General features: G+C 49.5%; 11 protein-coding genes across 11 annotated transcripts; 6 read left to right on the plus strand and 5 right to left on the minus strand.

Moving 5' to 3' along the window:
• The first annotated feature begins 545 nt into the window (after positions 1-545).
• Positions 546-1512, plus strand: BO94DRAFT_577968 (uncharacterized protein). The gene is made up of 4 exons (XM_025615196.1): positions 546-785; positions 838-1149; positions 1205-1282; positions 1340-1512. Exons 1-4 carry the CDS (start codon positions 556-558, stop codon positions 1419-1421), a joined length of 702 nt encoding a protein of 233 aa, XP_025463869.1. The 5' UTR covers positions 546-555; the 3' UTR covers positions 1422-1512.
• Positions 1513-1837: 325 nt separating this feature from the next.
• On the minus strand, positions 1838-3362 carry BO94DRAFT_474198 (uncharacterized protein; the record flags this gene model as incomplete). The annotated part of the gene is made up of 4 exons (XM_025608506.1): positions 1838-2273; positions 2370-2786; positions 2872-3038; positions 3105-3362. The coding sequence occupies 4 exons, from the start codon at positions 3360-3362 to the stop codon at positions 1838-1840; spliced, it is 1278 nt and encodes a 425-aa protein (XP_025463870.1).
• A 385-nt stretch (positions 3363-3747) lies between these two features.
• On the minus strand, positions 3748-5124 carry BO94DRAFT_589056 (uncharacterized protein; the record flags this gene model as incomplete). Its single annotated transcript, XM_025615924.1, has 4 exons — positions 3748-3845; positions 3896-3961; positions 4010-5069; positions 5116-5124. The coding sequence occupies 4 exons, from the start codon at positions 5122-5124 to the stop codon at positions 3748-3750; spliced, it is 1233 nt and encodes a 410-aa protein (XP_025463871.1).
• A 1899-nt stretch (positions 5125-7023) lies between these two features.
• BO94DRAFT_627260 (general substrate transporter) lies at positions 7024-8934 on the plus strand. Its single transcript, XM_025617404.1, has 4 exons — positions 7024-7634; positions 7684-8077; positions 8124-8548; positions 8593-8934. The coding sequence occupies exons 1-4, from the start codon at positions 7149-7151 to the stop codon at positions 8746-8748; spliced, it is 1461 nt and encodes a 486-aa protein (XP_025463872.1). The 5' UTR covers positions 7024-7148; the 3' UTR covers positions 8749-8934.
• A 789-nt stretch (positions 8935-9723) lies between these two features.
• Positions 9724-11339, minus strand: BO94DRAFT_568601 (uncharacterized protein). Its single transcript, XM_025614693.1, has 5 exons — positions 11306-11339; positions 11052-11253; positions 10922-10997; positions 10126-10817; positions 9724-10100 (listed from the first exon to the last, which is right to left on the minus strand). The coding sequence occupies exons 2-5, from the start codon at positions 11242-11244 to the stop codon at positions 9748-9750; spliced, it is 1314 nt and encodes a 437-aa protein (XP_025463873.1). The 5' UTR covers positions 11245-11253; positions 11306-11339; the 3' UTR covers positions 9724-9747.
• Positions 11340-12593: 1254 nt separating this feature from the next.
• BO94DRAFT_499697 (intradiol ring-cleavage dioxygenase) lies at positions 12594-14206 on the minus strand. Its single transcript, XM_025609387.1, has 3 exons — positions 13653-14206; positions 13284-13608; positions 12594-13238 (listed from the first exon to the last, which is right to left on the minus strand). The coding sequence occupies exons 1-3, from the start codon at positions 13894-13896 to the stop codon at positions 12620-12622; spliced, it is 1188 nt and encodes a 395-aa protein (XP_025463874.1). The 5' UTR covers positions 13897-14206; the 3' UTR covers positions 12594-12619.
• Positions 14207-15505: 1299 nt separating this feature from the next.
• BO94DRAFT_577974 (class I SAM-dependent methyltransferase) lies at positions 15506-16412 on the plus strand. Its single transcript, XM_025615197.1, has one exon. It carries the CDS (start codon positions 15510-15512, stop codon positions 16383-16385), a length of 876 nt encoding a protein of 291 aa, XP_025463875.1. The 5' UTR covers positions 15506-15509; the 3' UTR covers positions 16386-16412.
• Positions 16413-16740: 328 nt separating this feature from the next.
• Positions 16741-17543, minus strand: BO94DRAFT_524111 (uncharacterized protein; the record flags this gene model as incomplete). Its single annotated transcript, XM_025610245.1, has 2 exons — positions 17129-17543; positions 16741-17075 (listed from the first exon to the last, which is right to left on the minus strand). The coding sequence occupies exons 1-2, from the start codon at positions 17487-17489 to the stop codon at positions 16741-16743; spliced, it is 696 nt and encodes a 231-aa protein (XP_025463876.1). The 5' UTR covers positions 17490-17543.
• A 3283-nt stretch (positions 17544-20826) lies between these two features.
• BO94DRAFT_474374 (sugar porter family MFS transporter) lies at positions 20827-22922 on the plus strand (the record flags this gene model as incomplete). Its single annotated transcript, XM_025608509.1, has 4 exons — positions 20827-21196; positions 21252-21328; positions 21374-22631; positions 22726-22922. 4 exons carry the CDS (start codon positions 20827-20829, stop codon positions 22920-22922), a joined length of 1902 nt encoding a protein of 633 aa, XP_025463877.1.
• Positions 22923-23536: 614 nt separating this feature from the next.
• BO94DRAFT_538570 (uncharacterized protein) lies at positions 23537-24123 on the plus strand. Its single transcript, XM_025612520.1, has 2 exons — positions 23537-23923; positions 23975-24123. Exon 1 carries the CDS (start codon positions 23684-23686, stop codon positions 23900-23902), a length of 219 nt encoding a protein of 72 aa, XP_025463878.1. The 5' UTR covers positions 23537-23683; the 3' UTR covers positions 23903-23923; positions 23975-24123.
• A 260-nt stretch (positions 24124-24383) lies between these two features.
• BO94DRAFT_627266 (uncharacterized protein) lies at positions 24384-26405 on the plus strand. The gene is made up of 2 exons (XM_025617405.1): positions 24384-26067; positions 26124-26405. Exons 1-2 carry the CDS (start codon positions 24652-24654, stop codon positions 26223-26225), a joined length of 1518 nt encoding a protein of 505 aa, XP_025463879.1. The 5' UTR covers positions 24384-24651; the 3' UTR covers positions 26226-26405.
• Positions 26406-26439: the final 34 nt, after the last annotated feature.

Consider the following 26439-nt stretch of genomic DNA (forward strand, 5'->3'; position numbering starts at 1 on the left):
ACACAGCGTAGATAGAACAAATTGTGGGGTTCAAGCAACAGGAAATTAAACTCCACTAATGTAGAGTGAATGAATAGCCTCATCTCAACCCACCAGCCTTACAACGCGAGAACGGACACATGACCACAACCCTCACCTGAATAATCTCGATATCAGACATCATCTTCTCCGCCCCTCTATCCTGTTGCGGATTCTGTCCGATAGTCATCAAATCGTATCCTTACGGATGATAATAGTATCACTCTCCAGGGAAACAGAACTGAAAAAAAGGTAGTATGTGTAAGAAGACAGTGTAATAGAAGTAATATATCTACCAGGCTGCATGTAATACTACAACATGATAAAGTTATCCAGATCTCTATAACGGCCCCGAATTACGTGTAACAAAAAGGGGGGGAAAGTAGTCCAGAAGGTTCATAAATCCGCGAGCATCTGCACCTTGCATAAGAAATGCCGGAAAGCGGAAGATCTCTTATTCCGTCGTTTGTAACATAACAGACCAAACTGACCATATTCAACCTACTTCTCATCTCAACCCTCCTCCATCTCCTCATCATGACTCCATATAATGAAAGTTGTTTGTTCGATCCCAAATGGCTAACCCAAACCATAAACTTCAAAAACCCCTCATCCTCATGGGTAATCACCCAGAAAATACAAGAACACGAAACCCTCTTCTCAGCCGACGAATATCTATCTTCAGGTTTCTATTCAGAGTCAACCTGCATATCCACCTGTCAAGAAATCGGGAGCTCAAATCAAGCTATTATGAAAATTCGAATGCAGTAAGGTTACCTCCTCTCCTTCCATGTACACTGGCTAATATACATGATGTAGGGTTCCAAATAGTCCCGACGACGCTTCTTCTTCGGCATCATTTATCCAGCCACCGGAAAGAGAAATCTGTGGTCGAACATTGCTTGAAATAAAAGCACTTGAAACTATGACAGCTGCTAAATGTTCGTGCATCCCGAAATATATCACATCGAAGCATGAAAACCGAGGCTCGAATGGCTGGGTCTCTGGTGGGTTTGTAGATTATATTGTGATGGAGAAAGTTGAAGGAGTAACTGTTTCTGAGAGGTATGTTGATGGATTACAGGTTGAGGAGCAAGATGAATTACGGAAGGCATTTAGATTATCATACCTGTGAGTCAACATCTGCATTTTGCTTCTTGGATAATTATGACTTATCACTATTTAGAGAATGCCAGGACCTTGGCTTTGTGCACCTCGATCAGAATCTCACGAATCTTATTTGGGATAAGCGGAACATGAAATGGTTAGTGTCTTTCAGTTCCTAGTTCTTATATTCAAAGCTTATGATTGTTTGCTATAGCTATATCGTTGATTGGGAAGCTTGGGGCGGAAAGGCCTATGAATGGAGTGATAATGAGTATTATAGGTGGGGTCTGTTATGATTTGATTATGTGAGAATGGGTGAGTTTGTTTAATGTATGTAGGGTTTTGCTTTTATGACTGGATTCGGTTTTGTTGTTACAACGATCAATGGATATTTCTCATGTTATCAGTCATGTTGCTCTGATTATGTCAATGTTCGGGGTCTCGTGGTTGCTGGGTATATGTCCTCTGTATGAAGAATCCAGTGCTGCGCGTGAGTTGATTGAGGATTCTTGAGATCTTAAGATCTCTATCTTCTTATGAAGAAAGGTGCCGTGTGTAGGCTGGCCTGCACTTATGTTAGGGGCTTTCATTCTGGTTTACCGATCATGATAAGACAATTATTTTCCGCTTAGGAAGTTTTCATTGTAAGGGAACTTCCAATTACCCATACCAACAGTCAACCCTAACTACCGGCATCTGAAATGAAGGATGCCTATATAGAGCGAATCGAATCTAACCCACCAGCCTTCCCATGCGGAAACGGACACATAGCCACAGCCCTCGCCCTAATAACCTCGATATTATTCGTCATCTCCTCCGTTCCTCTACCCCTCTGCGGATCCGGTCCAATAGTCATGAGATCATATCCTTGTGGATGATAATGATCTCCACGCGAACCAGGCACTTTACCACCCAGGATCCTCACGAACAACGCTCCCGTTCCCCACCTCGACCAGAAATCCGGCTTCATATACCACGGCTGTAGACCCTTTCTAACAAAATGGTATCGTTTCGTCTTCGGATCCGCCGTCTCATGTACCAGCTTCATAGGAGTTACCCGTGGAAGGGCAAGATATCGAAGGCAGAACCTTCTTGTTTCCCGAATGCAAGCCAGAATGAAGAGGAGTATCGGACCGGGTTCCTCAAGACTACAATCGAATTAGCATCAGCATCAGTATTAGCACAACAAAGCCCTCCCCACCCCCCACTCCCCACCAAAAGAAAGTAAAAGAAAAACCACCAACCAAAGACTCCCCCTCATCCTCTCACCCACCTCCGCCCCCAACACCCTCCTCACACCCACCCTCATCCACCCCGGAAACCTCCCCATCGCCCCATCAACATAAACATTAACATACTGATCATTCGTCGGCACCGGCCTCGCAACATCCTCTTCATAACGTATCGTCCAATCCCGTAAATCCTTCGCAAAATGCATCCCATCGCGCCAACCCCCATCATACGAGGGCAGCACATCGAAAGGAATATTCATATCTTCCCCAAGATTCTTGTGGAAGATTCCCAGAGCGCAGATCTCCACGTCGGTTAGATTTCGCCATTCGGATTTTTCAATCACGTTGAGGATCTCGGCGAGGCCGTCGCCTAGGGTGTGGAGGAGGTCGGGGGTGGTGATTTTGTTGGATTTGCGGTAGCGGGCGTGTCTGGTCATGTTATAGATCAGTAAATAAGAAGTATAGAAGAAGTTACAAAAGTGGGGCATAGATATGGGAGATTAGCATAGCATACAAATAATTCATCCTCGCAACCGCCATACCATACCTCTCATCCCCCCTGGCCTTAGACTGCGCCTCTCGGAGAAGGATTTCCGTGTCTACAGCTCGTTTTCCGGAGTTGCGCTTGTTGTTTTGGCCGGTGGCTGCGAAGAGCTTTGACATTGTTGGGATGCCTCCTGCCTGGAAACCAAAGATATGAAGTTTTAATTCGGGAATGAGTAATGGGGAGGAGAGAGGGGGTAGTACCTTAAGCAGGGCGATTCTTCGAGCTTTGTTGAATGCATATGGGAATTCGAGTTCTTGTAATTGGTTTATAATGATGTGGGCTTCTTGGGTTGTCATGGTCGAGAGATCTCTTCTGCCGTAGATGAAGGGGCCCTCGATTGATTGCTTGCGGCGGTATCGGAGGTGTCTGACGAGCGTGATGTAGATGACCATGATGAAGAGAATGGGCCAGGGGTGTTGGGGCCATAGGAACTGGAGACAGGTTGGAGTGTTTGGCATCTTGTTTGGTTGGTGTGGTGTTTGGGATGGTTGTGGGAGATTGCAGGATGGGAAGCTGTGAAAAGTGGTAGATGGTTGGAAGTAATGGCTCGGTGTGGAGTGAACTTGATGAGTTGCGTGCTAAGATGTCCGAAAATAGTGATTGGGAGCAGTAGATATATATGTTTCTGAAGCTGGAAAACTCTTGTTGGCTCAGCTAAGATTATCCTGATATTATAATCCGACCTCAAGACCCTCACACTAGCCGAGCTGGCCGAGGTAGGTCGTCCCAACCACATTCGGCTTCGGGAAGGATTGAAAAAAAAAAAAAAAAAAAAAAAAAAAAAAAACAAGAAAGATTGTTACCATACCTAATTACTGGAACATCCTATCGACAAGCACAACGTCAAGCACGTTTCAGCAACGCTGATTGAAATGCATCTTCAACATTAGGTCGGCGGAAACCAGGAGCCCGACCCAATATAGCCATGCCGCGAAGCAATCCTAAATTTTGTTAATATTGTTTTTGGAAACAGGTGTGAGTGATGGCTCACTTGTTACGAAAGACTCAAGATCGAATACGTAAACTGAGGATTGAAGTGATGGGGATATATCGAATCCTGTAGCAGTCAATTCTGCACTCTTCCTGATGTTTGAGCAAGACTTACCAGCATGACTTATACGGTCACTCTGGGACTTATTGATATCATGAAATTCATTCGAACAGCCATATGTACCCCCAGAAACAACTGGAAAAACACTAGACCCATCCAGATCTACTCCTCTCGCTCTCAAATACCCCTCCACATCCCGACAATCGAACCACTCGCCGCCGAATCCACAAAGCTCGAGATGCCTCTGGGACCGGGACTGATCGACAGATTGTGGGTCTTCACAAGCGTCAGACATAGGTAAAATACCCAATATCCTCCGCGGCACCCTCGCTCCCGGAGGATAGATAGGATTCCCCGCCTCATCCAGGACCGGATAGTGGGTGCCCGCTCCCCCCACCGAGTAGAAAGGTAGCGCTGAGATCTCAAGACTATCCCCTAGCGAAGATGTAACCAGCTTCTCAAAGTAGGGATACATCTTGGCTCTTTCTCGGAAACAGGGAACAAGTCGGAATATTCGGAAGACTTCCAGCGGATTAGAGTGCTGGTCAATGAATACTCGAAAGGCATGCTCCAGGCTGCATCGCTTCAGCCTTCGGGTGAAAGAGCTTTCCAGATACGAATATGAATAGGGAACATGGGCTGCAATAGTTCGACAAACCGTTTGGACTTCCACGTGCGTGTGCAGATCCGGTGCTGGATGCGGGCTATTTTGCCCGGCTTCTCTGGAACATGTGACATTGTTTTGGGGGGATGCATCCGATATTGGAAGTTGCTGAGTGACCATAGCTTGGGGGTCTGTACATTGTTTGTGATCAAGCGGGCGCGGCACGGACGCCTCCGTCTCCCTCGATGAGAGACCATCGCAGCTAGATGCTCGCATCACCTCAACAGGCGCTGCAGGCAGAAAAGCCAGGACACTGTCTAACTCTTCAACGAGTTCGGGATACGTATCTTTTAGAGTCGATTGAAGAGTGACTTTGTAGGCTTGAAGTAAATCTCCAATTCTGCTGATGCGATGTTCGAGTTCGGCCACGCGGGTCAGCGCTTTTTGAACATTTGCTTCCTTTTTCTGTCTATGGGTCTTTTGAGCACGGCGAATCTGGCTTCTTCGAGTCTGGTGCGCGTCAGATGCAGTCTCTCAATTTCCATGTAGACGATACCTCGGACATTTTTGCGGCCCGGGTTCATTGAGCTGAGGTCTTCCTGCACTCCTGCGCGAACGTCGCTGTTCGGTTGTCGGAAGCTTTGTTGACTGTGTGAGCATTTTGACTGCTCAGCAGAGATTATCTGATTTATTGAAGGATACTCTTTTTGTCTCGAATACAGCCTATGGAGATGGACCCAGAGTTCTGAAGTCGGGATACCCCGATGGCATCTGATCTCGTCTCTTGACCGCTTAACTCACCGCATCTGCAAGTCGAAGCGTCTAAAGCAGGCAGCTGAATCCCTTGTAGATCGCTGAGTCAAACAACAGCCTCGTGTCCGAGGTCATAAGATTATAGAATTTTTGATGTTAAATAAGGCAGCCTAATTGATGTTTAAAAGGGTCACATGAATCGCTCAGCTAATAAATCCCGAAAGTGGATAGCTACAATTAGTTCTGCCGGCAGAAATGACAATTGTCGCAAACTTTTCAAAATTTGAGTTGGAGATGGGGCAGTAGTCACTTGGAACCATGGTTTTTCCTATTTTCCTTTTTTCCCCCTACTTTTATTTTTTTATTTTCCATCCAGCAATCACGCTTCAGGTCCAATGAGACAGAGTTGACCGATTACAATATCAGCTCGGAAAATGATATTCACCGATCCCGAGCCGAGGTATAAATATGGTTGGGTAGTTGGGAATGTCGAATAACACCATGTTGGGACTGTTGATATTCTAGGTAGTGGATGAGTGTGCAGTTTTGAATTGTTACTGGGTTGCATGGGGCACTTTCGCGATTTTTCCACCTGGAAATCCTTCACTGGGCCTTTATCAGTTGTGGCCCCTCATTTATATATACATGAACCTTCCCTCATCTTCAGTGGTTGACCATCATAAATTTCAGGATGAGAACGAGAGCCATAATTCTCTTATGAGGGCCTCGGCAATTTTGGTGTTCTTAGTAAAATATCTTCTCACCGGCTTGTTGGTTCGGTGATGTCCACCATCTATGCTTTGAAGAAATCCAGGAGCAATAGCACCGAATGTGACCAAAGAAGTACGAAAAGCGAGAAAGATTTTCGCCCAGTGACCTGATAGCCCCCCCTGCCAGTTTCATACTATTATTCGCTATTGAGTGGCCTATTAATGCAAGGTCGTCCTCGGAATTAGCAGGTGGTAAGTTGATTTATCTCTTTCTGGGAAATAATGTCTTGCATGGAAGGCCTTGCCTAAGGCTTTGCATCCCATAGCATGGACCCCTGTGGATCCCCCCAAAATATTTGAACATGTTATTTCGTGCTTATGGAATGCAATAGGGTGTCGAATAAGCCAAAGACTACACCAGTAGTAAGTTTCAGCAGAAACCCTGCCCAGTAATGATTATCAGCTCTTCGTGGTGCTTGCAATAATCGTTCCATACTACGGTCTTTTGTATAGAGTTCACCAGTATATAATTTACCCTGTAAGATGGAGAGAACAGGGAATGTCTGCGTCTATTAGATGGTGATATAATGCTCTATCGAGGTTGTTGAGGAATTACTCTGCTTCACCGTAAGCAGGCCATATTTAGTTCACCCCTATATCCATCACTAATAGACGAACCAGATAACTTTGATATCACTCGGTCTTTTGCTTTGAGTACATATGCAATTTTACTGCAGCTGATCGGATGGAGAGAATGTATCAGAACACCGTCGTGTCTTACGTATTCATTTTGATTACACACCAGCCTTCATATAACTATCATCTCGAGTATCATACAGTATTCTATCTGTCCCGGTCATCCGTCTAAGCGGGAAGGATTATTCAGATTGCTGATGACTGGCCGCCTTATAGTGGAGCCGGCCGAGGACCCTGGGGGTTAATATACCGTCAAAGCAACCCACAGCAAGAATTCTACCGAGTCCACAACTCCACTGAGCATAGGACTTGATGCTCCCAAGGTCTCCCGTCTCCACAAGCCAAGCATTGATAAGTGCCGACATGGCGCACACACCACATCTTAGCAGTATGCCAGGTCGATACTGCAGAAAATTGATTGCCAAGCAACATGGGATTCCCTGCTTGCCATATCATCTGCGCCGCCATCGGCTTTGGCCTCTTGGGAGCGGCCAAGGGACTGGACGAGGGCCTCATCGCTATTACAGTGAACCTGCCCTCGTTCGTCCATGAGTATGACCTTCATGCCAGCGACCTGAGTGCTGCTGCAAAGGCGAACCGATTATCGAACATCACCTCGATGGTTCACCTAGGGAGTCTGCCTGCCGCCGTGCTCGCCTTTCTGTTCAGTGACTGGATCGGTCCACTCTGGACAATGCGGCAATTGTGTTTGCTCTGGATTATCGGTGTGGTCATTGTCATCACTTCAGCAGGAGAATCCGGCCAGCTCATTGCTGGTCGCTTCATCATGGGTTTAGGCATCGGCCAGGCGGGTATTATCGGTCCCATCTACCTCGCGGAAGTGGCACCCACGGCCTGGCGAGGGCTGCTGGTCGGCATTTATGCCTCCTCCGAATACATCGGGATTGTAATCGGGGTAAGTATCTGATCAATCTGGTATCGATGCTCGCCACTGACATCCATAGTACTTCGCTGGATACGGTGCCTCCCTCCACCTGCCAAACGACAGCGACCAGCAATGGATCGTTCCCCAATCCTGCCAGATCATGCTATCCGGCGTGCTGCTACTCTTCTCTCTCGGCTGTGTCGAAAGCCCCCGATACCTGTGCAAAACACATCGCACCGACCAGGCCGCCCGGGCTCTGGGGCGCTTGCGCCGACTCCCCTCGGACAGTCCCAGCATCATGGACGAACTCCAAGTGATTCAAAAACAGGTCGCTGCCGATGAGGCCAAAGATAAATGGCCATTACTGGAACCATGGAAGCTTCTTTTCGGTCAAGCCGCCAATCGCTCCCGACTGTTATTCTTAATTTCCGCGCAACTACTCAGTCAATGGTCAGGAACGAATGCCATTACCAGTAAGTCACCCCCTTCTGTCCGAACATTCACTTATATAAAAAACAGCATACGCGCCAAAATTCTTTTCTCTCCTCGGAGTAACCGGCACATCCGAAAAGCTGCTGAAAACCGCCATCTTCGGAGCCGTGAAACTCGCCGCGGCACTAATATGTGCCTTTTTCTTCATTGATCAGATCGGACGCAAGCGGTCGCTCATGGCTGGGATCACATTGCAGCTGCTTGCTCTGCTCTACGTTGCTATTTACCTTACCGTCACGTCCTCGCTGGGTTCAGACGCACACTCGGAGGATGTCCACCGCGCGGCCATTGCCGCGATCGCCTCAATTTACGTGACGGGCATCGGCTATGCATTTGGTTGGAACTCGGTGCAGTATCTGATCAACGCGGAGATGCTTCCCTCGTCTGTGCGGACACTCGGCACGAGTATTTTGATGTGCATTCACTACGCTAATCGATTTGCCCTGACCAAGGTATGAACCTACCCCTCTTCTTCCTGCGGTTGCTGATAAATCAGGCCGTTCCGACCATGATGTTAGCCGATGCACTCCAACCGAAGGGCACATTCTGGTTTTTCTTCGTGGTCGCGTTCTTGGGATTCTTGTGGGGAATGTTTCTGCTGCCGGAGACATCGCGCAAGAATTTGGAGGAAACAAGTGAGATGATCAGATAAAGAGCTATACACTCCTTGTCTAAAATCCCACTCATATTTCTTCATCGCGGTACTCAACTACCACCAACTTATTCTCTCACCACCTCACAGGGCACTGTGACTTTGGCGTGTCGAATTTTAAAAGTTGTACATTGATTAAAATCCATTCAGAGATTTTGTATATATTTCGTTAACTCAAAGAAAGACACAAGATTTACTCATTCCGATGCACCTATCTAAACTCAAGCCCATCACCCAACAAGAATCCAACCTCCGACCGAGCATAAAAAGTAAACCCCTCCCCCTGAAAAATGAAAAGCATAACTAGTAACCACTTGTAAATCTTACCCGTTCTGACCCCCCAACACTCATCCGACAGGGCTGACCCACTACCGAACATAGGGCTGAGTCGTACGGGTTCGGTTCTGCCGAGATGGGGAGTGTTGCCGGTTATCCGGGACCATACATACCATACATACCTCCTACCGTAGGTAGATACGATAAATGCCTCATTTGTCACTATGTACCCTGTACGGAGTAGACTGGGTTGGATTGGGGTAGTGGATGGTAGATACCTAGGGGATGTCTGTTTTGGGGGAGAATATTGATGAATTATTGCATTGGTGAAAATATCCCCTGATCGTTTGTTCATGGGGTGATTCCATCTCCGATCGTTGGTTAATCCCCTAGCTAGCCCAGGCATAACAATTGATTCCAGGATACCGGATTAGGATACTGAAACTCGTGTATCGGTATACTTTCCTTCTCTACCTACTGTAAATTAAATTTCCTTGAAAGAGTTTCTAGAGGACTAGATATCATCTATCTTAATCAACTTGGACTACCTACCTACCTACCTGCCTAGCTTGCGATATGGAATATCGATTTAATTAATTGTTGATTGCCCTTTGAATTTATTTTCCTACAGTGTCCATCTCACCCTCCCCAAGAAGACAAAAAATCCCACGCCCTAACACCATTCTCATACGTACACACCCCAACTCCACAAACTCATATCTACTAAGCCATATACGGCGGCGGAATACACGACCCCAAGCATACATCCCCATCCCCATCATCACCCCCATCCTCCATACCCGCATCCAACCGTCCCCCAACATCCTCACACACCGACAACATACCACCCTGTCCACGATCATACGATACATGAACCGGAACCCTCAACTGGAAGCTCCCATCCCGGGATCCATCCACTTCAATCCCAATAACCAAACTATATCTCCTCGAAACATACGGATGAGTAAATGTAGGCGGGACGTAATTATTCTCGTCAAAAGTGAAGATGAGATGGGCGGTTGATTCCCATGTTTCTGGCTTGGATTCTGTATAGGATTCAGAGTCAAGGTCCGAAACTGTAGCATAGGTGGGAATAAATACCGGTATCATGCGTAGTATCTGATCCAGGTTCCCACGACGCAATCCTCAATTTGCGGACTTGTGTAGTCCCATCAATCTTGATTGTATTCCCCAGCAGCCGAAAATTCTTCAATTTATTGGCCTCGACCTGTACCGGGACTCGAGGCTGCGAAGTAACAGAGATAAACGTCGTCGCGTGAAGCGATGTCCGCACCGTGGCGAATAAATCCGGCGGATTATTGACCTGGTGATGTTTGGACGGAGCCAGACACTTATACCTCCATTTCAAAGGGACGATGGTAAATGCCGTATTCAAACGATTAAGACACAACGGGGGAGGTTCTTCGGTTTCGATCTCTATATTGTATAGATCCCGACGGGAGAGGAGATCCCGAGCTAGATAAGAAGATTGCAGGGTATATTCTCGAGGAAAGTCCGTGATACAAATCGGCGGAGGAGCTTCATGAGTCGGGGCAAAAGTGACTGGGAATTCATCTTCGGCGATACACTCGCTTTGATCGAAGAGGCGGGCTTTGAGGGCGTATTGGATGCGACATTGGCCGCGGAGAGTGAGGTCGTTGGAGTCGTAAACGGAGATTGGTTTAAAGGAGAGGGAGGGGGGGAGGGGGAGGCCGGTTTCGGAGCAGGAGGAGGAGGTTGGGTCGGCGGTTTGGGGATGGTGAAGTGGAAGGGGTGGATGAAGGTTGTGTTGTCTGGTTGGGGATGGGGCTGGGAGAGTTCGCGAATGTCGGATGCTCGGAGTAGCTGGGTTTTAACTATTAACGTGGGATCTGAGGTTTAGAGGAGGATGGTGGACCTTCTCACAATGAGGTTTTTGGCCATTCGGAGGAGTTGCGTGGAGACGTTGAGATGGATGGATGTGGATAGTTTGCCTGTGGATGGGATTTAGTGTTGGTGTACTGGGGAGGTGAGTATGGGGGTAGTACCCTCGAATGCAACCTCCATTAGGTATTCTGTTGAAGGGTCGACGGTTTCTTTCAGATTGTCCATGGAAATGATGATATCTCCATCCAGATAGCCGTCGGTGATAATAGGGTTGGTCTTGGCAGCTGTGGTATTTGTGTATCCCGAATTTCGTGCCAATAAGCGATTGATCTCAATTTGTACCTTAGGTGTCATCTTGCCAGTCTGATTATCTGATGTTAATCCCATATGTTGCGAGAGAATAAGGGCCTCATACTTTGCGACTCTGGCTGGTTAGCTGAAAAGTCAATGTATGGCGAGGATAGATATGGATGCATTAGTCGCCTGGCTGCGGTACAAAAATCGGAGACATTCATTTATTAAAGGATCTGGACATGCACCGATGAGCTCATGGCACGGCAATCCGCCCATTTCAGTTCCAATTCCTGGTGGCAAACGGGCGATAAAGCCACGCACGGCGATCATCCGATGGGGAGGGTTTCAAGCAGACTACGAGTCAATGGCACTAATTTGCATGGCAGGAATTGAATTTGAGAATGGCCTACCTCTACTTCCTCATGTTCAACATATGCATCTAATATACAAGCAATCTAGAAGCAAGACAAGCTTTATGATGACCAAAGACATCCGACGCACCTTGGAAAGACGCTCTAGTGGATCCCTACTCCGCGACGGACTCCGAAGACCCCAAGGCTTGTTATCATTTCCCAGCCGAGGAACGTATCATGTGGCTGGAAAATGCGCATGACCTTCCTAGCTTGGATGACGGCACAGGGATAAATTCCCCTCACGATAGGGCTGAAGGTGGAGCGAAACCATGAGGGATTTTTTAGCTGGTAGCCCCACCCCGGAGGTTTTTCGCATCGCTGCAGAGGACAGAAAGATCGATCCATGTTCCGATTTCACTATCCCCCCTTTGTCATGTTAACAGATGGGAATTTTCTAATGTAGGAACAAACGTAAGCTGTCTCAGAAAACACAAGCCCTGGCTTCTAATTTCGTCTCCGCAGCTGACCCGGAATCATTTCAGCCTTCCGGTCCAAATCCTGGATATCCTGGATAATAGCTTCCCATCCAAGCTTTGGCTAGTCAATAGTACAAAAGCTTAGCATACGTGGCTTCAACAGCCATGCCAGTGGCATGCCACTGATTGGATAGGTGTGGTGTGGACCTCGGACTGGTGTCTCACAAGTCAGATGGGGGATGCAGTTAGGCAGCCTTCATTTGAACACGACGGGTAATTAAAAGGTCGACTGTTGGTATCGGGTAATCGGATCTGTCTATCTGTCAGACGATTACCCTTCTATGGAAATCTTACTAAGGTCGAAATAAATGTCAGTCATAATCCGTAAACCAAAATGGGTGGGCCATGGCAAGAATAATTTGAGCACGAAATGGTATTTTATTTCTGGGTTGGATGGGTCTACCGTGATTGTATTTCGGACTGGTTACCGTGGTATTGATTTTGGGATGATACAAGAATGGTTATGGCGACTGTCTAGCGATCTAATACATACATAACAAGAATGTTTCTCAAAGCATACACCCACTCTCACCGCAATGAATCAAACTAGGCACTAGCACTGGCAGAGGGCATAGCACCAGTGGGAGCAGCGCCAGAGGACATGGCACCCGAAGGCGCACCGCCAGAGCCACCGCCACCACCCATGGCCGCACTGTCGGAGTTCTCGTGGCCACCGTTCTCATCGTAGTAAGCAGCAATGCTGTAGTAGGAGTTGTCGGTGTAGTCAGCAGTAGTGTTGATGCCGATCTGGATCCAGGCGAACAAGCCGTCCTCGATACGGTCGCCGAGGTACAGGAACTCCGGGAAAGGATCATAGTTGCTGGAGGCCTGCAGGACACTCCACATATCATCGGCGTTGCTGGTCACATCCTGGGTGTTGGTGGTGTAGGGGTAGGTGTTCTCCACGGCAGTCCGAAGGACTTCGTTCCAGAACAGCTGGCCGATGTGGGCGACGCTGCCGGTGCCCACTTCGAGAGTGCCGTTGTTGCGGTTGATGGTCGAGTTGAGGTGAGTCAGGAGATGGGTGTGGGTGGCACGACCGTCATAGTGACCGGGGAAGATGGTCGAGAAAGTGACAACTCCGTCCTCGTCGGTTTCCTGGATACCACGGAGGTAGGTCGAGTCCCAGCCATCGGCGGCGTAGTTGCCGCTGGTAGAGATACCACTACATACTTAGCTGATGAAAAAATGACATTGGGGAAGAACATACCTGTAGACACCGGTGGCGTTGGCGTTCCAGATGTCAACCAAGGCACCCTGGACAGGGAGACAGGTGTTGACGTCAATGTACTGCACCTCGAGGAAGACATTGACACCATCACAGTACTCCTCTTCGACAACGTTCTGGCGGATCACTTCACCCCAGACATAGTAAGGGCCGTCGGTAATAGTGGGTGTCAAAATGGAGCTCGTGTTGGCACCGAAGATGTCTGCCTCGGAGGTTGCGGGAGAGAAGTCAACCAGGCCAGTCTTGTTGTGGTTGATGGCTTCCCATTTCTCCAGAGCAGCAAGATTACGGCGCCACTTGTGGGAAGCTGGTCCTGTTAGATATGTAACAATCTAATGGTTGGTCACTTACCAGCAGTGATGCCCCTCTTGGAGCGCAGCTCGCGAGCAGTGTTGGCCCGACGGGAGATGGTGCGCTGCTGAACCTGCTTGGCCTGCTGGGTATTGGAGCAAGCATCAACACCTTGCTTGGCCCGGGCAGCCAGGGCATCGCGAAGGTGAATCTCCCGCTTCACGGCATCGTGATCGTGCTTCTCGCCAGGGTGGGCGAAAGCCAGAGTGGCCGCGGTAAGGGTGAGAAGCTTGGAGAAATGCATGGTGAGATGATTAAACCGATAGATCTGTGAGTTGATGCCTCTCAACCGCGGCGTGCTGCTGGTTTATATCCTCGAGATGTTGAGGCATCCTCTATAGCCGCGTCATCCAGTCCCATCTCGCCTGGCTGCCGTCTACCATCTCAGCCGGACTCGTTCCAGTCAACGAAGTGTGGTGTATCGGCTAGCCAGGGACTCGTCATCGCGGACTCTGGCGGAAGTTGGTAGCAATCCAAAGCCCTAACAGAACCCGTCGAATGCTGGCCGGCCAAGAGCAGGGTCTTGGCGCCGCGTACGTGGATCCGCAGCGGAGGATGGAAGCCCAGGGAAAGCGACCCTGGGCGGAGGTGATCGACACTCGGCGCGAATCAAATCATTCGAATTAGTACACATGGATTCTCTGACGTTATCAGATCAGGGATCCGGCCAGCGTCCGTAGGTCCGGGGTACTTTAAGGGCTTGGCTGTGCTTCCGCCAGTTCTGTCTGGTGGGTTAGGGGTTTCATCTGTCAGGCCAAGGCCGTGATCTAGGTTAGGCCCTAAGCTAAGTACTATATCTGTACCAGGACTCGTAAGCCTTCGGTGAGGAAGCACGGGGCCTTCGTCCTTGGGATACGCAGGTTTTGCCGGTGCCTATGAGTCTTTCGAACTGAATCGGGGTGTGTCCTTATACTGGCGATGTTGTGCTAATGCCTACAGGTATTAGGATAATTGACTATGAATCGGCTTCTCCGAGCAGTGCTAGCCGATGCATTGTGTTTGAGCCAAGAGGCTGTCGTAGAAGTCGTGTATAGCTTCTTTTATTCCCAAAACGGCAATGATTGCTGCGTGGAGCTGCCGCTTAGTCATCCCATCTGCCGAAATCGCTGGACAACCATTTGTGGATATATTAGGACGGTATTTTGAGCCGATGACGCGCCCGTCATTCGTCATCAGGGTTGTGTCTCCGCATCGGGACCTGATTTTGTTCCGTCCTTGCACAGACCCCGAGATCTAATGCAGTCCAGTCTTGCAACGCTTCATCCGGTAAGTAACTGAGGCGCACGATGAATCCTCCCACTGGATTCAGGCCAGAACCAACAACGTTCCGGGCTCCCATGGCTTTCGGATTGTAGTGGTAAGAACACACAACACCCAATCGAGGGGGGCCTTATTTGGGACGGACAGTGGACACACTCCATGCAAGGTCTCCATGTCAGAACCAGTGAAATTTTGGGGCGGAAGCTTTAGCCACCATGATGACTCGTGTATTCGCATACTATCCGCGCGCTGCACGTATCCAGAGAAAGAATTCAAGGGATGACACGCTTGGGGCAGCTAGGAGATTATTAATACGCAACTGCAGATGATTGATCCCTTGTCTGATTGGTGGGGTGCCATGAAGAACTTTGACCAGGGTGACAGACCCTGCTAAACGCCTCACAGGTGGTGAACTCTTCAGAGGGCGCCAGTCTCATCCGAGGTGGCCGCCAATCTATTGAGAATGCGCATTAGTGGCCCTCGTCGCCTAATATTGGGCCGAGATGCTGGTGATCGGCGAGCGACAAAACCCCGCGCGAACTATCCAGCTATCCAGCTCATCTCCCACTTTATTTTGCAGGATCTCAGATGCCCACGATGGTTCCATCTCCTTCCGAGTTCGACTTTCATATTGCGGACAGCCTGGGTTACAGTCTTGACCATGGAAGTGCTGCAGCGTTCCGGCTGAATGGTCTGTTTTACTTCTGGAAAGAAACATTCGGTTTCAATATCCATCCCACGATCGCAAAGGCCCTGCAGTCGCCGAGTCCACGCATCGCCGATGTGGCCACTGGCACGGCTATCTGGCTGTTGGACCTGGCGAGAGAGCTTCCCAATGCCACCCTGGACGGACTGGATATGACCCTCGAGAAGGCACCTGCAGCCGAGTGGCTTCCGGCCAACATCACTCTGCGAGAATGGAACATGAATGATGAGGTTCATGCAGACCTAGTAGGGAAGTTCGATGTAGTGCATCTGCGATTGCTCTTCATTGTGGTCGAAAACGGGGACCCGTCGCCGACCATTCGCAAGGTCACCCGGTTGTTGAAACCCGGAGGATGGATTCAGTGGGATGAGTTGAGCTTGGTTGGAAGGCAAATAGTTACAGCCAGGCCAGGATTGAAAACCAAAGCGTTGGAGTCCCTTGGTTGGTTCTGGGAGGCCAACGGTCGCCAGGACTGGGTTGAGCAGCTCCCGGACAGTTTCGAGAAAGAGGGCCTGACGAAGACACAAATCACTCATTACAGGCCTCTCCAGGAGTATTTCAGGGCCGAGGGCGAGGTGTTCATAATGACATGTGAAGAAACCGCCCGGACGCTGGCCTCCAAGGGAGAGGTCGAGGCAGCCAGAAAGCTCTTTCAACTGGTTCACCAAGGATCATTGGAGACCTCAGCTGGTGCTGCACACACAGCCATCAAGGTGGTTTGCATCGGTCAAAAGCCGGTTGAAACTGTGCACAGGGCTGCCTTATAATGACCAGAAATCTGCTCGGATCCAGTCATGAGACAGTCTGGAAGATCCGAGCAAATAGCTTGTGATACGCGGTGAGCGATATAAATAGACCGATAGCTTCGAAGGTTATGAACATCAGAGATGAGATGCTTGAGAGGATCGAATCTTGAGAGAAACTGAGAGCGAAAGGGAAAGAAAGTCTGGTGCAGATGCAACATATGCATGCTGAGTCACTGTTATGCCGACATGCCTTATGCATTCACCTTTCTGTTTATTGACTTTCGCTGGAGGGAAGGTGCGTTGCAGACAGGGTTCATATAACACGAATCTGGATATTCTACATCAGCTCTGATTTAGACTCAATCTAATTACACGTCTATTCAGAACTCCAGCTGTCATCTGTGTCATGACTCTTCAGGAGTTCCCACAAATGAGGTTGCAGAAATTGCCTCTGCAATCCCAAGGTCTGCGCCAAATGAGACCTCCAGTCTTCTTCCAAATGCCCCAAATCCTCCTCGTCAACCTCATCCAGCCCCTGCACAATCATTGAACCCAAATATGTGTCCTCATCCTCCAACGGCCGGGAGATCTTCAGCCATCGTGACCCAGGAATCGCATGGAGGATGTCGCCGTCGACACATTGTCGTTCCAACTCCTTGTAATCATCGCTACCACAGTGGAAGGAGCAGGTCAGGAGATACCGATCGGGTCCTTAAATCGCCATCAGGTCAGATATTTCCCTGCGATTCAAAGATTTAACATACCTGTTATCCCGTTTTCGTTGCCCTCGCCGTTCTTCAACACGAAACTTTGCTGGAACAATCGGGTGTCGAACTCGGCAATCTCCATACACGACTTGGTTGTTCCAAGGGAGGTATGTGTCTTGGGAATTTTGGCCAAGCTCTCTGGCTGCATAAAGTCTAAATCATCGCACCGGTAAGCTGCAAGCCAGCGATATTGCTTGTCCGGGTGGATAGCCTGATAGAATTCTCCTCTGGATACGGACCCTGTTCGAAGGACGTCGGGGAGATGGTACTCTTGATACCATTTCCTGAATGTCTCGTCTTTGACAGTGGGATCATTGAGTCGGGATTGGGCGTATAGCCAGAATTGGGGAGCAGCCATGATTATCGAGATGACGAGTTTTGTTCAACGAATATGTGGACTCATAGTCGGCCTGGGTATGGACCCATCGCTTATAAGTATATTCCACGTTCTTCGGTACTTTCTATACTAGGAAGCACACGATACCTCGATTTAGCAACAATTGCATTTCTGTGGAGTATAAGCCAAACGTCATATCGGACTAGTTCCAGGGTTTCCGACGCCACATTGCAGGTCTACCAAGATCCTGCATCAAATTAGCTAGGCAAAGCACCCCAGACAATGTCTAGTTACTTGCCGAGTCAGATCCTTGCCCTGCCTTGAGTTCTCGGAAATAAATCCCATCAATGAGGGCCATTTCCCAAAAGTCGTGTGTTGGGTCCACAAGGTATCAGCAGGTAATTCGCGAATATAACAACAACCCAGTCATCCTGATGCTATATATGTCGATCATAAGGTTAGTGCGTCCACACCGACGTTTCCCCCTTCAGATGTGTTTGACTCCACACAGCACGTGGAAATGCATCTTTGCGAGGAACGAAAATCTGCAGATTGACATTCTCATTCGCCTACAACCCGTCCAAGTACACTCCCAAGCTGCTAAATGACACCATGACGGACGTGTCTCGAACTTCTGCGACATGTCAGACGAGTGATATATCATTGATCAACTTCACGCATAATCATTGAACAATGGCTCGAGATCATACTCTCCAGTGGCAATGATAAAGACTGTTTTTGCCGCAACTATTACCAAAACCGACACCTTCTCAACCATGAGCTGGTTCGGAGTTATACCGATAGTAATGAGAAGTAGACTTCCAGGAGCTAAGCTGCAAACAAGCTGTTACAACCACATCGTTCGTAACCAAAGAACGTTCCGCGACGTTGTGCCCATTCCTAGGCTGGTATCAGCCACTATATGAAACAAGATACTGCGATATCTTGTTTTGAACCTGTCGCATGATTTAGCTTCCTTACACACAATGAAACTGCTGCCTAAAATTGTGGACGTGATGTGCAAGCTATCTGCTCTCGCCCAGAAGATAGAGATGTCAGAGTCTCATATGATGGGTCTCAATACCCTGATAACACGAGCCTCGAACCCTACAGCGTCGCCGAAATTTCGAATTCTTACAGAGGAATGTAATGAAATACTACCTATAGTGAATTCCTTCCCAACAATGAAGTTTCCGAAGAAGGCGACCGAGGCGATTGCATTGCATCCGATCCAGAATAAGAGGAATAAGCCCAGGGGATAATACCCATTCAAACTCTCTAATGGAAGAAGGCGTTCTGCTGACACGCCATGTTCTTAGCGCCGCGAGAAACGGTCTGACCTCCGGGAGTGGCTGTTGCCAGTTGGGAAGATCTCGCAAGGTAAAGTTTACGGTGGCTTACAACTGAAATTGCTTATTCCAGGTCGCCTTACCCCGTGCTCTGTATGGCTATAGGCTTCAGTCTCACCATCATAATATGTAACCCGTCTAGGTCGTGTCTATAACTGTTGAGCGCCACACGACAGAACAAAGGACTCGCTTCTTCATGATTTTCCCTGGTATAGTTTTAAATCTGCCTTTCCTCAGACACCTGAGCTACAATGGAACATTCTGGCCGAGTGGTTTCCACTCTATCCAAGGACCTGAAATTCCCACGCGGAAGTTGGAAATCGAGCGGCACTTGACAGCACCTTGGCCAATAGATCCCACCGGATTTGTAACCGGCCTTCGAGTTATGCTTGTAGCCTATTTTCCAAACGTTGTGAGCCCAACATGGGAAACTGGCTCTTGGATCTTACACTGCAGAACTGAAACAACTGCCAGGTTGTAAGGCCCATCCCTTTGTTCGCTTGGATTTGGGTTTGCTGCTTATTCCGTCCTCACTTGCAATTCCATTCTGACTCATATGATGCCATGTTAGGCGCCCTGTCTCACTACACATGTATCTCCTGCCGGCTCACCCCGCCATGCCAAGACCAGGGAAGGTTTACATTCAGCCTTACTAATGCTTCCGCGCGAGATTCATTTCCATGTGATGGAGGATGAGAGCCTTTCAGACCTGCACCTGAGCTCCGGGTTAGACAACCCCGACGAGGGTTTGTGTTTGATCCAGCACGGCTGACGGACACCCCCGCGATTGGACCGCCGGGCTGGGCGCGGTCATCTGCAAGCTCCCAGACCGGTTGCAAGCTTTGGACGGTGCGCCACGTCGGATAGATCGGCCGCCACCTACGTCCCCTCCTTCAGACGGGAGGCTGCCAAGGGAGCCAATGCGACATAAGCAACCAATAACCCGTTCTCCAAGACGGCTATTCACTCATTTCCATCCTATAACGTCACCTCCTTGCGGCGGATTAGGGCAGTCGACGGCGCCACCAACAGGGATCACGTGGCCCTCTGGGTGGCCTCAGGCGTTTCCCCACCGTATTGGGGCATCCAGCCCCAATTTCCCCGATTCCCCCAATTTCCCCCACGAAATCCCCCAGAATCTAACTTCACTAACATCGCTAAACCCGGTCGGCTCACGTTAGCCTTCCATAGCGTGGGATCCAACTCAATCCTGGCCCGTCATAAACACAGCGATTGGGTTGGTTCGACCCACGGCCGTCTCGTGGTCTAACCATTGCTGTGTCTCTCTGTCATCTGGAGACTTCTACCAATCCCCACGGGGTTCCCCAGCTGGGGATCTGCCCTCGAGCCTCTCAGTCGCTGCCCACTGGCTCCATCCATGGTTGACCATGTCTCCGTCTCATATCCATCTCCATCTCCGTCCGGCCCATAGCGCCCGACCGCGCCCAGCCTCGGTGCTTACCCAACCCCTCCTGGCGGCCATCCCCCAATCCATCCTCAAATGACGCATGGAAGGCCATCCTGGTCTCACGCAACCAATCCCATCGAGCGCGGTGTGCCCGCGCCGACCAGGATGTAACGGAGCCGGGTGGTCGAAGCATTTTCAATCCAACCAGACGCGGCTGGCACGCGTAGCGGTCGGTATATGCCGCATCGAGGATTCACCATGCCCATCGAACTCTGTCCCATGCGCGTCGGCGAAATCCCGTCCTATCACTATTGCATGGACAGGATCCACTGCAGATGACCAGGCTCCCCGCGAAATTCGATAAAAGCTGGGGATCCTCCCACCCCGGGGTTTGCTCCCCGATGGTGAAAACTGCTCGTCAATCCGCCGAATCTAGAGTCTTGCGGCTGAATTATGTTTTTGTTGGCCTCCAAGCCACATTTGCGCAGAAAGTTTAGGGTGTCGGCCTTTCGCTTTCTCTCCATAACCTGAGCTCCCTCGTTTTGCTTTGAGATAATAGTCTCCGCACGTCATCTACCAGGACTAATCTGTCCGGTACATCATGGATACCGGAGAGATCACAGAAAAGGCTGTCAATAAGGCCGAAAGCCCTGCCAGCGTCGAGCACGCGGAAAAGCCTCCTCAGCGACACAATGTCTTTGATATCGAAGGCCGGTCGGGTGGTCTCAATGCTGTGTTTGAGAACCCTCTGGCAGGTATCCCGCGGGAGCAACTGCTCACCGACGTGGAGAGCTTCTGTCGTCAGTACGGTCTTGAAGACCACTTGGACGATTTCCGAAAGGGTGCTCTGATATCGCAGAATCCAAAGGCCGCTTTGGACCTCCCTGACCTGACTGATGAGGACAAGGAGATCATCCGGCGGGAACAGACTCATAAATGGTCACAGCCCTGGCAGCTTTACTTTATGGCCGGTGAGTCCCCATCACCCCATCATAATCCCACCATCTTATACTGATGATCCATTAGCCATGTGCTCTCTTGCCGCCGCCGTGCAGGGAATGGACGAGACAGTCAACAACGGTGCCCAAGCCATCTACCTCAAGGTAACCCTCCCCCTTCCCCTCAACCTACTCAACTAACCCTACCAGCAACTCGGAATCACCTCTCCCCGCTTCTCCGCGAAAATGCAAGACTACCTGACCGGACTCATCGTTGGCGCGCCCTACCTCGCATGCGCAATCGTCGGGTGCTGGCTCACCGAGCCCATGAATCGCTACCTCGCCCGGCGCGGCACCATCTTCCTCTCCTGCTTCATCGCCGCGGTAGCCTCCATCTGGGAAGGTGTCGCCAACTCCTGGGTGAACCTATTCATCGCCCGCTTCGTGCTCGGCCTCGGCATCGGATCCAAATCGTCCACCGTCCCCGTCTACGCGGCCGAATGCTCCCCGGCCCCAATCCGCGGCGCCCTCGTCATGATGTGGCAAATGTGGACAGCCTTCGGCATCATGCTCGGCAATATCATGGGCGTCGCCTTCATGGGCCTCTCCGATGACCTCTCCTGGCGGCTCATGCTCGGCTCCACCGTCGTCCTCCCGCTCATAGTCTGCGCCCAAGTCTACTTCTGCCCCGAATCCCCTCGCTGGCTAATCCAACACAACAAAATCAACAAAGCATTCAAATCCTTCCGAACCCTTCGTCCCTCCGACCTCCAAGCCGCACGTGACCTCTACTACGCATACATCCAAGTGGAACTCGAACGCAAAGTCAACACGGGCAAGAACTTCTTCACCATGTTCCTCGAACTGTTCACCATCCCACGCAACCGTCGTGCCACTCTGGCCTCCTGGATCGTCATGTTCCTCCAGCAGTTCTGCGGGGTGAATGTGATAGCCTATTATTCGACCACAATCTTCCAAGAATCAGGATACAGCACGCAACAAGCCCTCCTGGCATCAATGGGCACAGGGATCCTAAACTGGGTATTCGCCCTTCCCGCATTCTTCACAATTGACACCTGGGGACGTCGAAACCTATTACTATTCACCTTCCCCTTCCTAGCCATCTGTCTCCTCTGGTGTGGATTCTCCTTCTGGATCGATCCCGACGACAGCACAAGTAAGAAGCGAGTGGCCATGGTAACAACGGGCATGTATCTCTTCGAGGTATTCTATTCACCGGGTGAGGGACCCGTACCATTTACTTACTCCGCGGAAGCATTCCCATTGCAAGTCCGCGAGGTAGGTATGTCGTGGGCGACAGCAACAACATGGTGCTTTAATTTCATTCTTTCGTTTACGTGGCCGCTGCTACTTCGGGCATTTAAGCCCCAGGGTGCATTTGGGTGGTATGCGGCGTGGTGTGTGATTGGGTGGTTTTTGGTCTTGTTGTTTGTGCCGGAGACGAAGGGTAAGATTCCTTCCTTCCAATCACTTCCGTTATTGCTTTCTTTGCTGTTCGATTCTCCCACAGGTATGTATAGAATGGCCTAGCTGACAAAGAGTAGAACTCACCCTCGAAGAACTCGACCAGGTCTTCTCCGTTTCGACACGCAAACACGCCTCCTATCAGCTCAAGAACGCATGGTGGCATTTCAGGGTGTGGGTGCTACGGCAGAAGTTGGAGCCGTTGCCGAGGTTTTATGAACATGCGGAGGAATTGGCGGAGGGAACGGCGGGGCATGGGGAGAAGGAGAAGTGATTGTATTAATTAGGATGGGATGGGTGAGAGATGAGGTGGTAATAGAGGGTAGTTTGTACTTGAAGGGGAAGGGAAGGGGGTAATGTTGTGGTAATTAATACTCAGGGTAGTGATTAGGGGTAGTTGTTCGTAATGGAAGGTAATATGTTGGTTCATGCTCTTGAATTGTAGACCTTTGTGATAAATTACTTGTGTTTGTTGACTGGTAGATTGTGTGTGAGTGCCCCCTGTTGCTGTTTTCTCAAGGGCATATGTTATCTAGTATTTATTTTGGAATTATGTCTGGTCAGATGATACGATATATTCAAGAGATGTGAAGTTTCTTCTTATAGACTATGCGAGCTTGATACATCCGAATCCCAAGGGAGTATGTTAAGGTCTATCTCAAATACTCCTGTGGACGTTATAATGACATCAAATCCTAGGACAGATGTGTCGCGGTATAGCCCAGGTATTCTGATAATGGTTCCTAATATACAGAACACTCCCATTACTTTTCCTTAAAAAAAAAAGGAACAAATGAACAAATGAAAAAGCAGGAGCAAAAATACAAAAGCAAGCTCTCTCTAGTCACATGTCCATGCTGGGATTGGTTTCAACTAAAGAATGACAGACTCCACTGTAAACATCTACCCCGCACGATAGCCTGATCTTCCCGAAGACAGCAGCCCAGCGGTATCTGCTACTGTTCCTTCCAATATCCCAATATCAACTTACTGAAAACCAACAGACAAAAATAAAATCTGGAGATATTTCCCAAGATGAGCCTAAACTCACAACCAAATCCGGACCCCAACCGGGATTCCAGCTTGAAAGATTTAGAAGGAACCGATAACGCACCCAAAACCATCAGTCCAGAAGACCGCGCGGCCTTGACGGAGGCTCTGACCGATCAAACCAATATCACTTTACTGACTGAGGCTGGTCGGTCGTCCCAGCGGGAACGGGAACAACGAAGAAAGGGTGCGGGGAGGAAGTAAGGGACGGAGATAGATATGGTACTTTTCGGGTAAGTTCTCTTTGACCATGTCTCTGAAGGAGTGGAAGCTTACGCGGTTGGATATATCTAGATGGACCTGTCTTTGCTCGACTGTGCTTGAGTGAGTGAGTGGTCAGAGGTCTTTCTGAGGAGAGGAGCGTTCATGATGCTGTATGTGCGGGGGTAGATAACGCATCGCGGGGGTTCAGTATAGCCAGAAAAGGTTGGAGGATGAGTGTTTTGAAGAGTGCTAGTGCTATCATAGCGTAAGGTCATGGTATTCAATACTACTACTGTAGGGGCGGTTGCCCGTTTCGGGTGGGAGGCGCGCCTGCCTGTTTCGGATGCGCGACCGGCGATTCCTTAGGGGATCAGACCACTCCCACCTTTCCCTTCATTCTACCATTCCCATCACTTTATCACTTCTTCAGTATCTTGCAACACGATACTGTCGTCGTTTTCATCAAATCCATCATCAGTTACGGAAAGTGGGATTCACACTACCTCCCAGTACGGGGTAGATACCGTGACTCGGGATTGTTTTTCTCCACCGTATTGTAGATAGCCATGATTGGTTGCTTCCCTGGTGGGCCTTGCGGCCTGTAGCCGTAATAGGCTAGACTCGAGGCACCGACGGTGATCTCAGCTGACCCGCCGGGCCCAAACATCAAGCATTGGGGAAGCATTTCCTCCAGCTATCCATACTCCTCGGCAATCCGCCTTCTCGGGTGCACTGAAACCATCCAACCGATGGATTTCGACGATATCGCACTGTCCCGGTTCGAAGGATTGAAGAAAGAATGGGTGAATCGGTGCTCCCAATCTGGCAGGGGCATCTGTGACCTGGCCAACCGGTATCGGCAACGCGATGACTGCCATCTTCGATCCATGCACAGCGGGTCCTTCAATTTCAGCTTCCGTCTTCACTGGGACGACGGCGGCGAGGACTGGTTGATTCGATTTCCACTCGCGGGGAAGTCCATGTTCCCGAATGAAAAGGTTCATGGCGAGGCGCTTCTCATGAAATACATCGCGGACCATACATCCATTCCCGTGCCGCGTGTGATTGGGTATGGGACCGACTATGAGAATCCCACTGGTCTGGGTCCGTATATCATCATGACGTGGGTGGAGGGGAGGAAGATGTCCGAGTTACTTCGAAAGGATGCTTCATCGGGTAAAGATGAAGCTCTGGATCTTGATATCGACGGGGATATGCTCAGGGTGTTGTACGGACAAATGGCACATATCCTGCTGGAGTTGTGGAAACTCGACTTTGATCGTATTGGTAGTCTTGGTCGGGATGAAGGCACCGGCGAGTCGCGCATCACAGAACGACCAGTAACCCTGGCGATGAATGAACTGGTTCGGACGTGCGGGCTTGTCGATTCGACTCCCACGAGAACATATACCAGCTCCGCGGATTATATTATCTCTTTGCTTGAGTCACAATCAACGCATCTGCAGGAACAGCGGAATAGTATCTACGATTCCACGGACTGTCGCGAGAAATATGCTTGTCGTCATCTAATGAAAGCTATAGCGTTGAGCTTTCTATCCGAGAAAGATAATCACGGTCCTTTTAAATTGTTCGGTGATGATCTCTGTCCTGGGAACGTCTTGGTAAATGATTCCTTCCAAATTACCGGTGTGATTGACTGGGAATTCTGCTACGCAGCGCCCGCCCAATTCGCCGGCAGTATCCCGTGGTGGTTGTTGCTCGAACGACCGCATAGGATTATTTATAATTCGGGAGTCGATACTTTCTTTGACCAGTACTTACCGAAGGCAGATGTGTTCCTGCAGTGTCTGGAACAGAAGGAAGCAGAGCAGGGGATTCCCTCTTCACACGATAGACTGTCGGCGCGAATGCGCCAGTCAATCCGGGATAGAAGCGCGTGGTTCAACCTGGCATGTCGGATGGTCCCGTCCGTCGATATGATATATTGGGATCTCGTTGACGAGTATTGCTGGGGTTCGAGCGAAACGATAGCGGAGAGAGTGTACAACTTTACTGCGACGCCTGAGATGCATAGGACGCGTGAGGAGTTCGTCAGGACCAAAGTTAAACAGCTTCAGGAGTACTATGCCGAGCTGGGGGAGGACACTAAGGTCTTCTATGAGGAAGAACAATTTCGCAAAACGGAGCTAGAACGGGACAAGGATGTAAGCTACGAGTCAACGATTGTTACACATGCTATCAGTTGCTAACCACAACATAGATCAATCCCAAGAATCTAAGTGGTCATCTCTTGACGGGTGCTGTTGTTTTCTCCGCTCTGGCCTTTGCTGCTCATCTGATTCTAAGACGACATCGTCCATGAGTGTTCAGAAAGAAGTAATGTCAAAAGATATTTCCAGATCATAGTGGCGACTAGAAAGATGAATAAATCTGGACAAGTAATGCAACCACAGGGTGGATATTATCACCACTAGCCACTGGTACAAAACCCACATCTCAAGTTTACGGAATCATTGCAATTGATAAGAGATACCATCATGAGCTTTGCCTTTGATATTGCCTATTAGAGCCGAATC

This window comes from Aspergillus sclerotioniger, assembly GCF_003184525.1.
Source record: "Aspergillus sclerotioniger CBS 115572 chromosome Unknown BO94scaffold_29, whole genome shotgun sequence".
Classification (NCBI taxonomy): domain Eukaryota; kingdom Fungi; phylum Ascomycota; class Eurotiomycetes; order Eurotiales; family Aspergillaceae; genus Aspergillus; species Aspergillus sclerotioniger.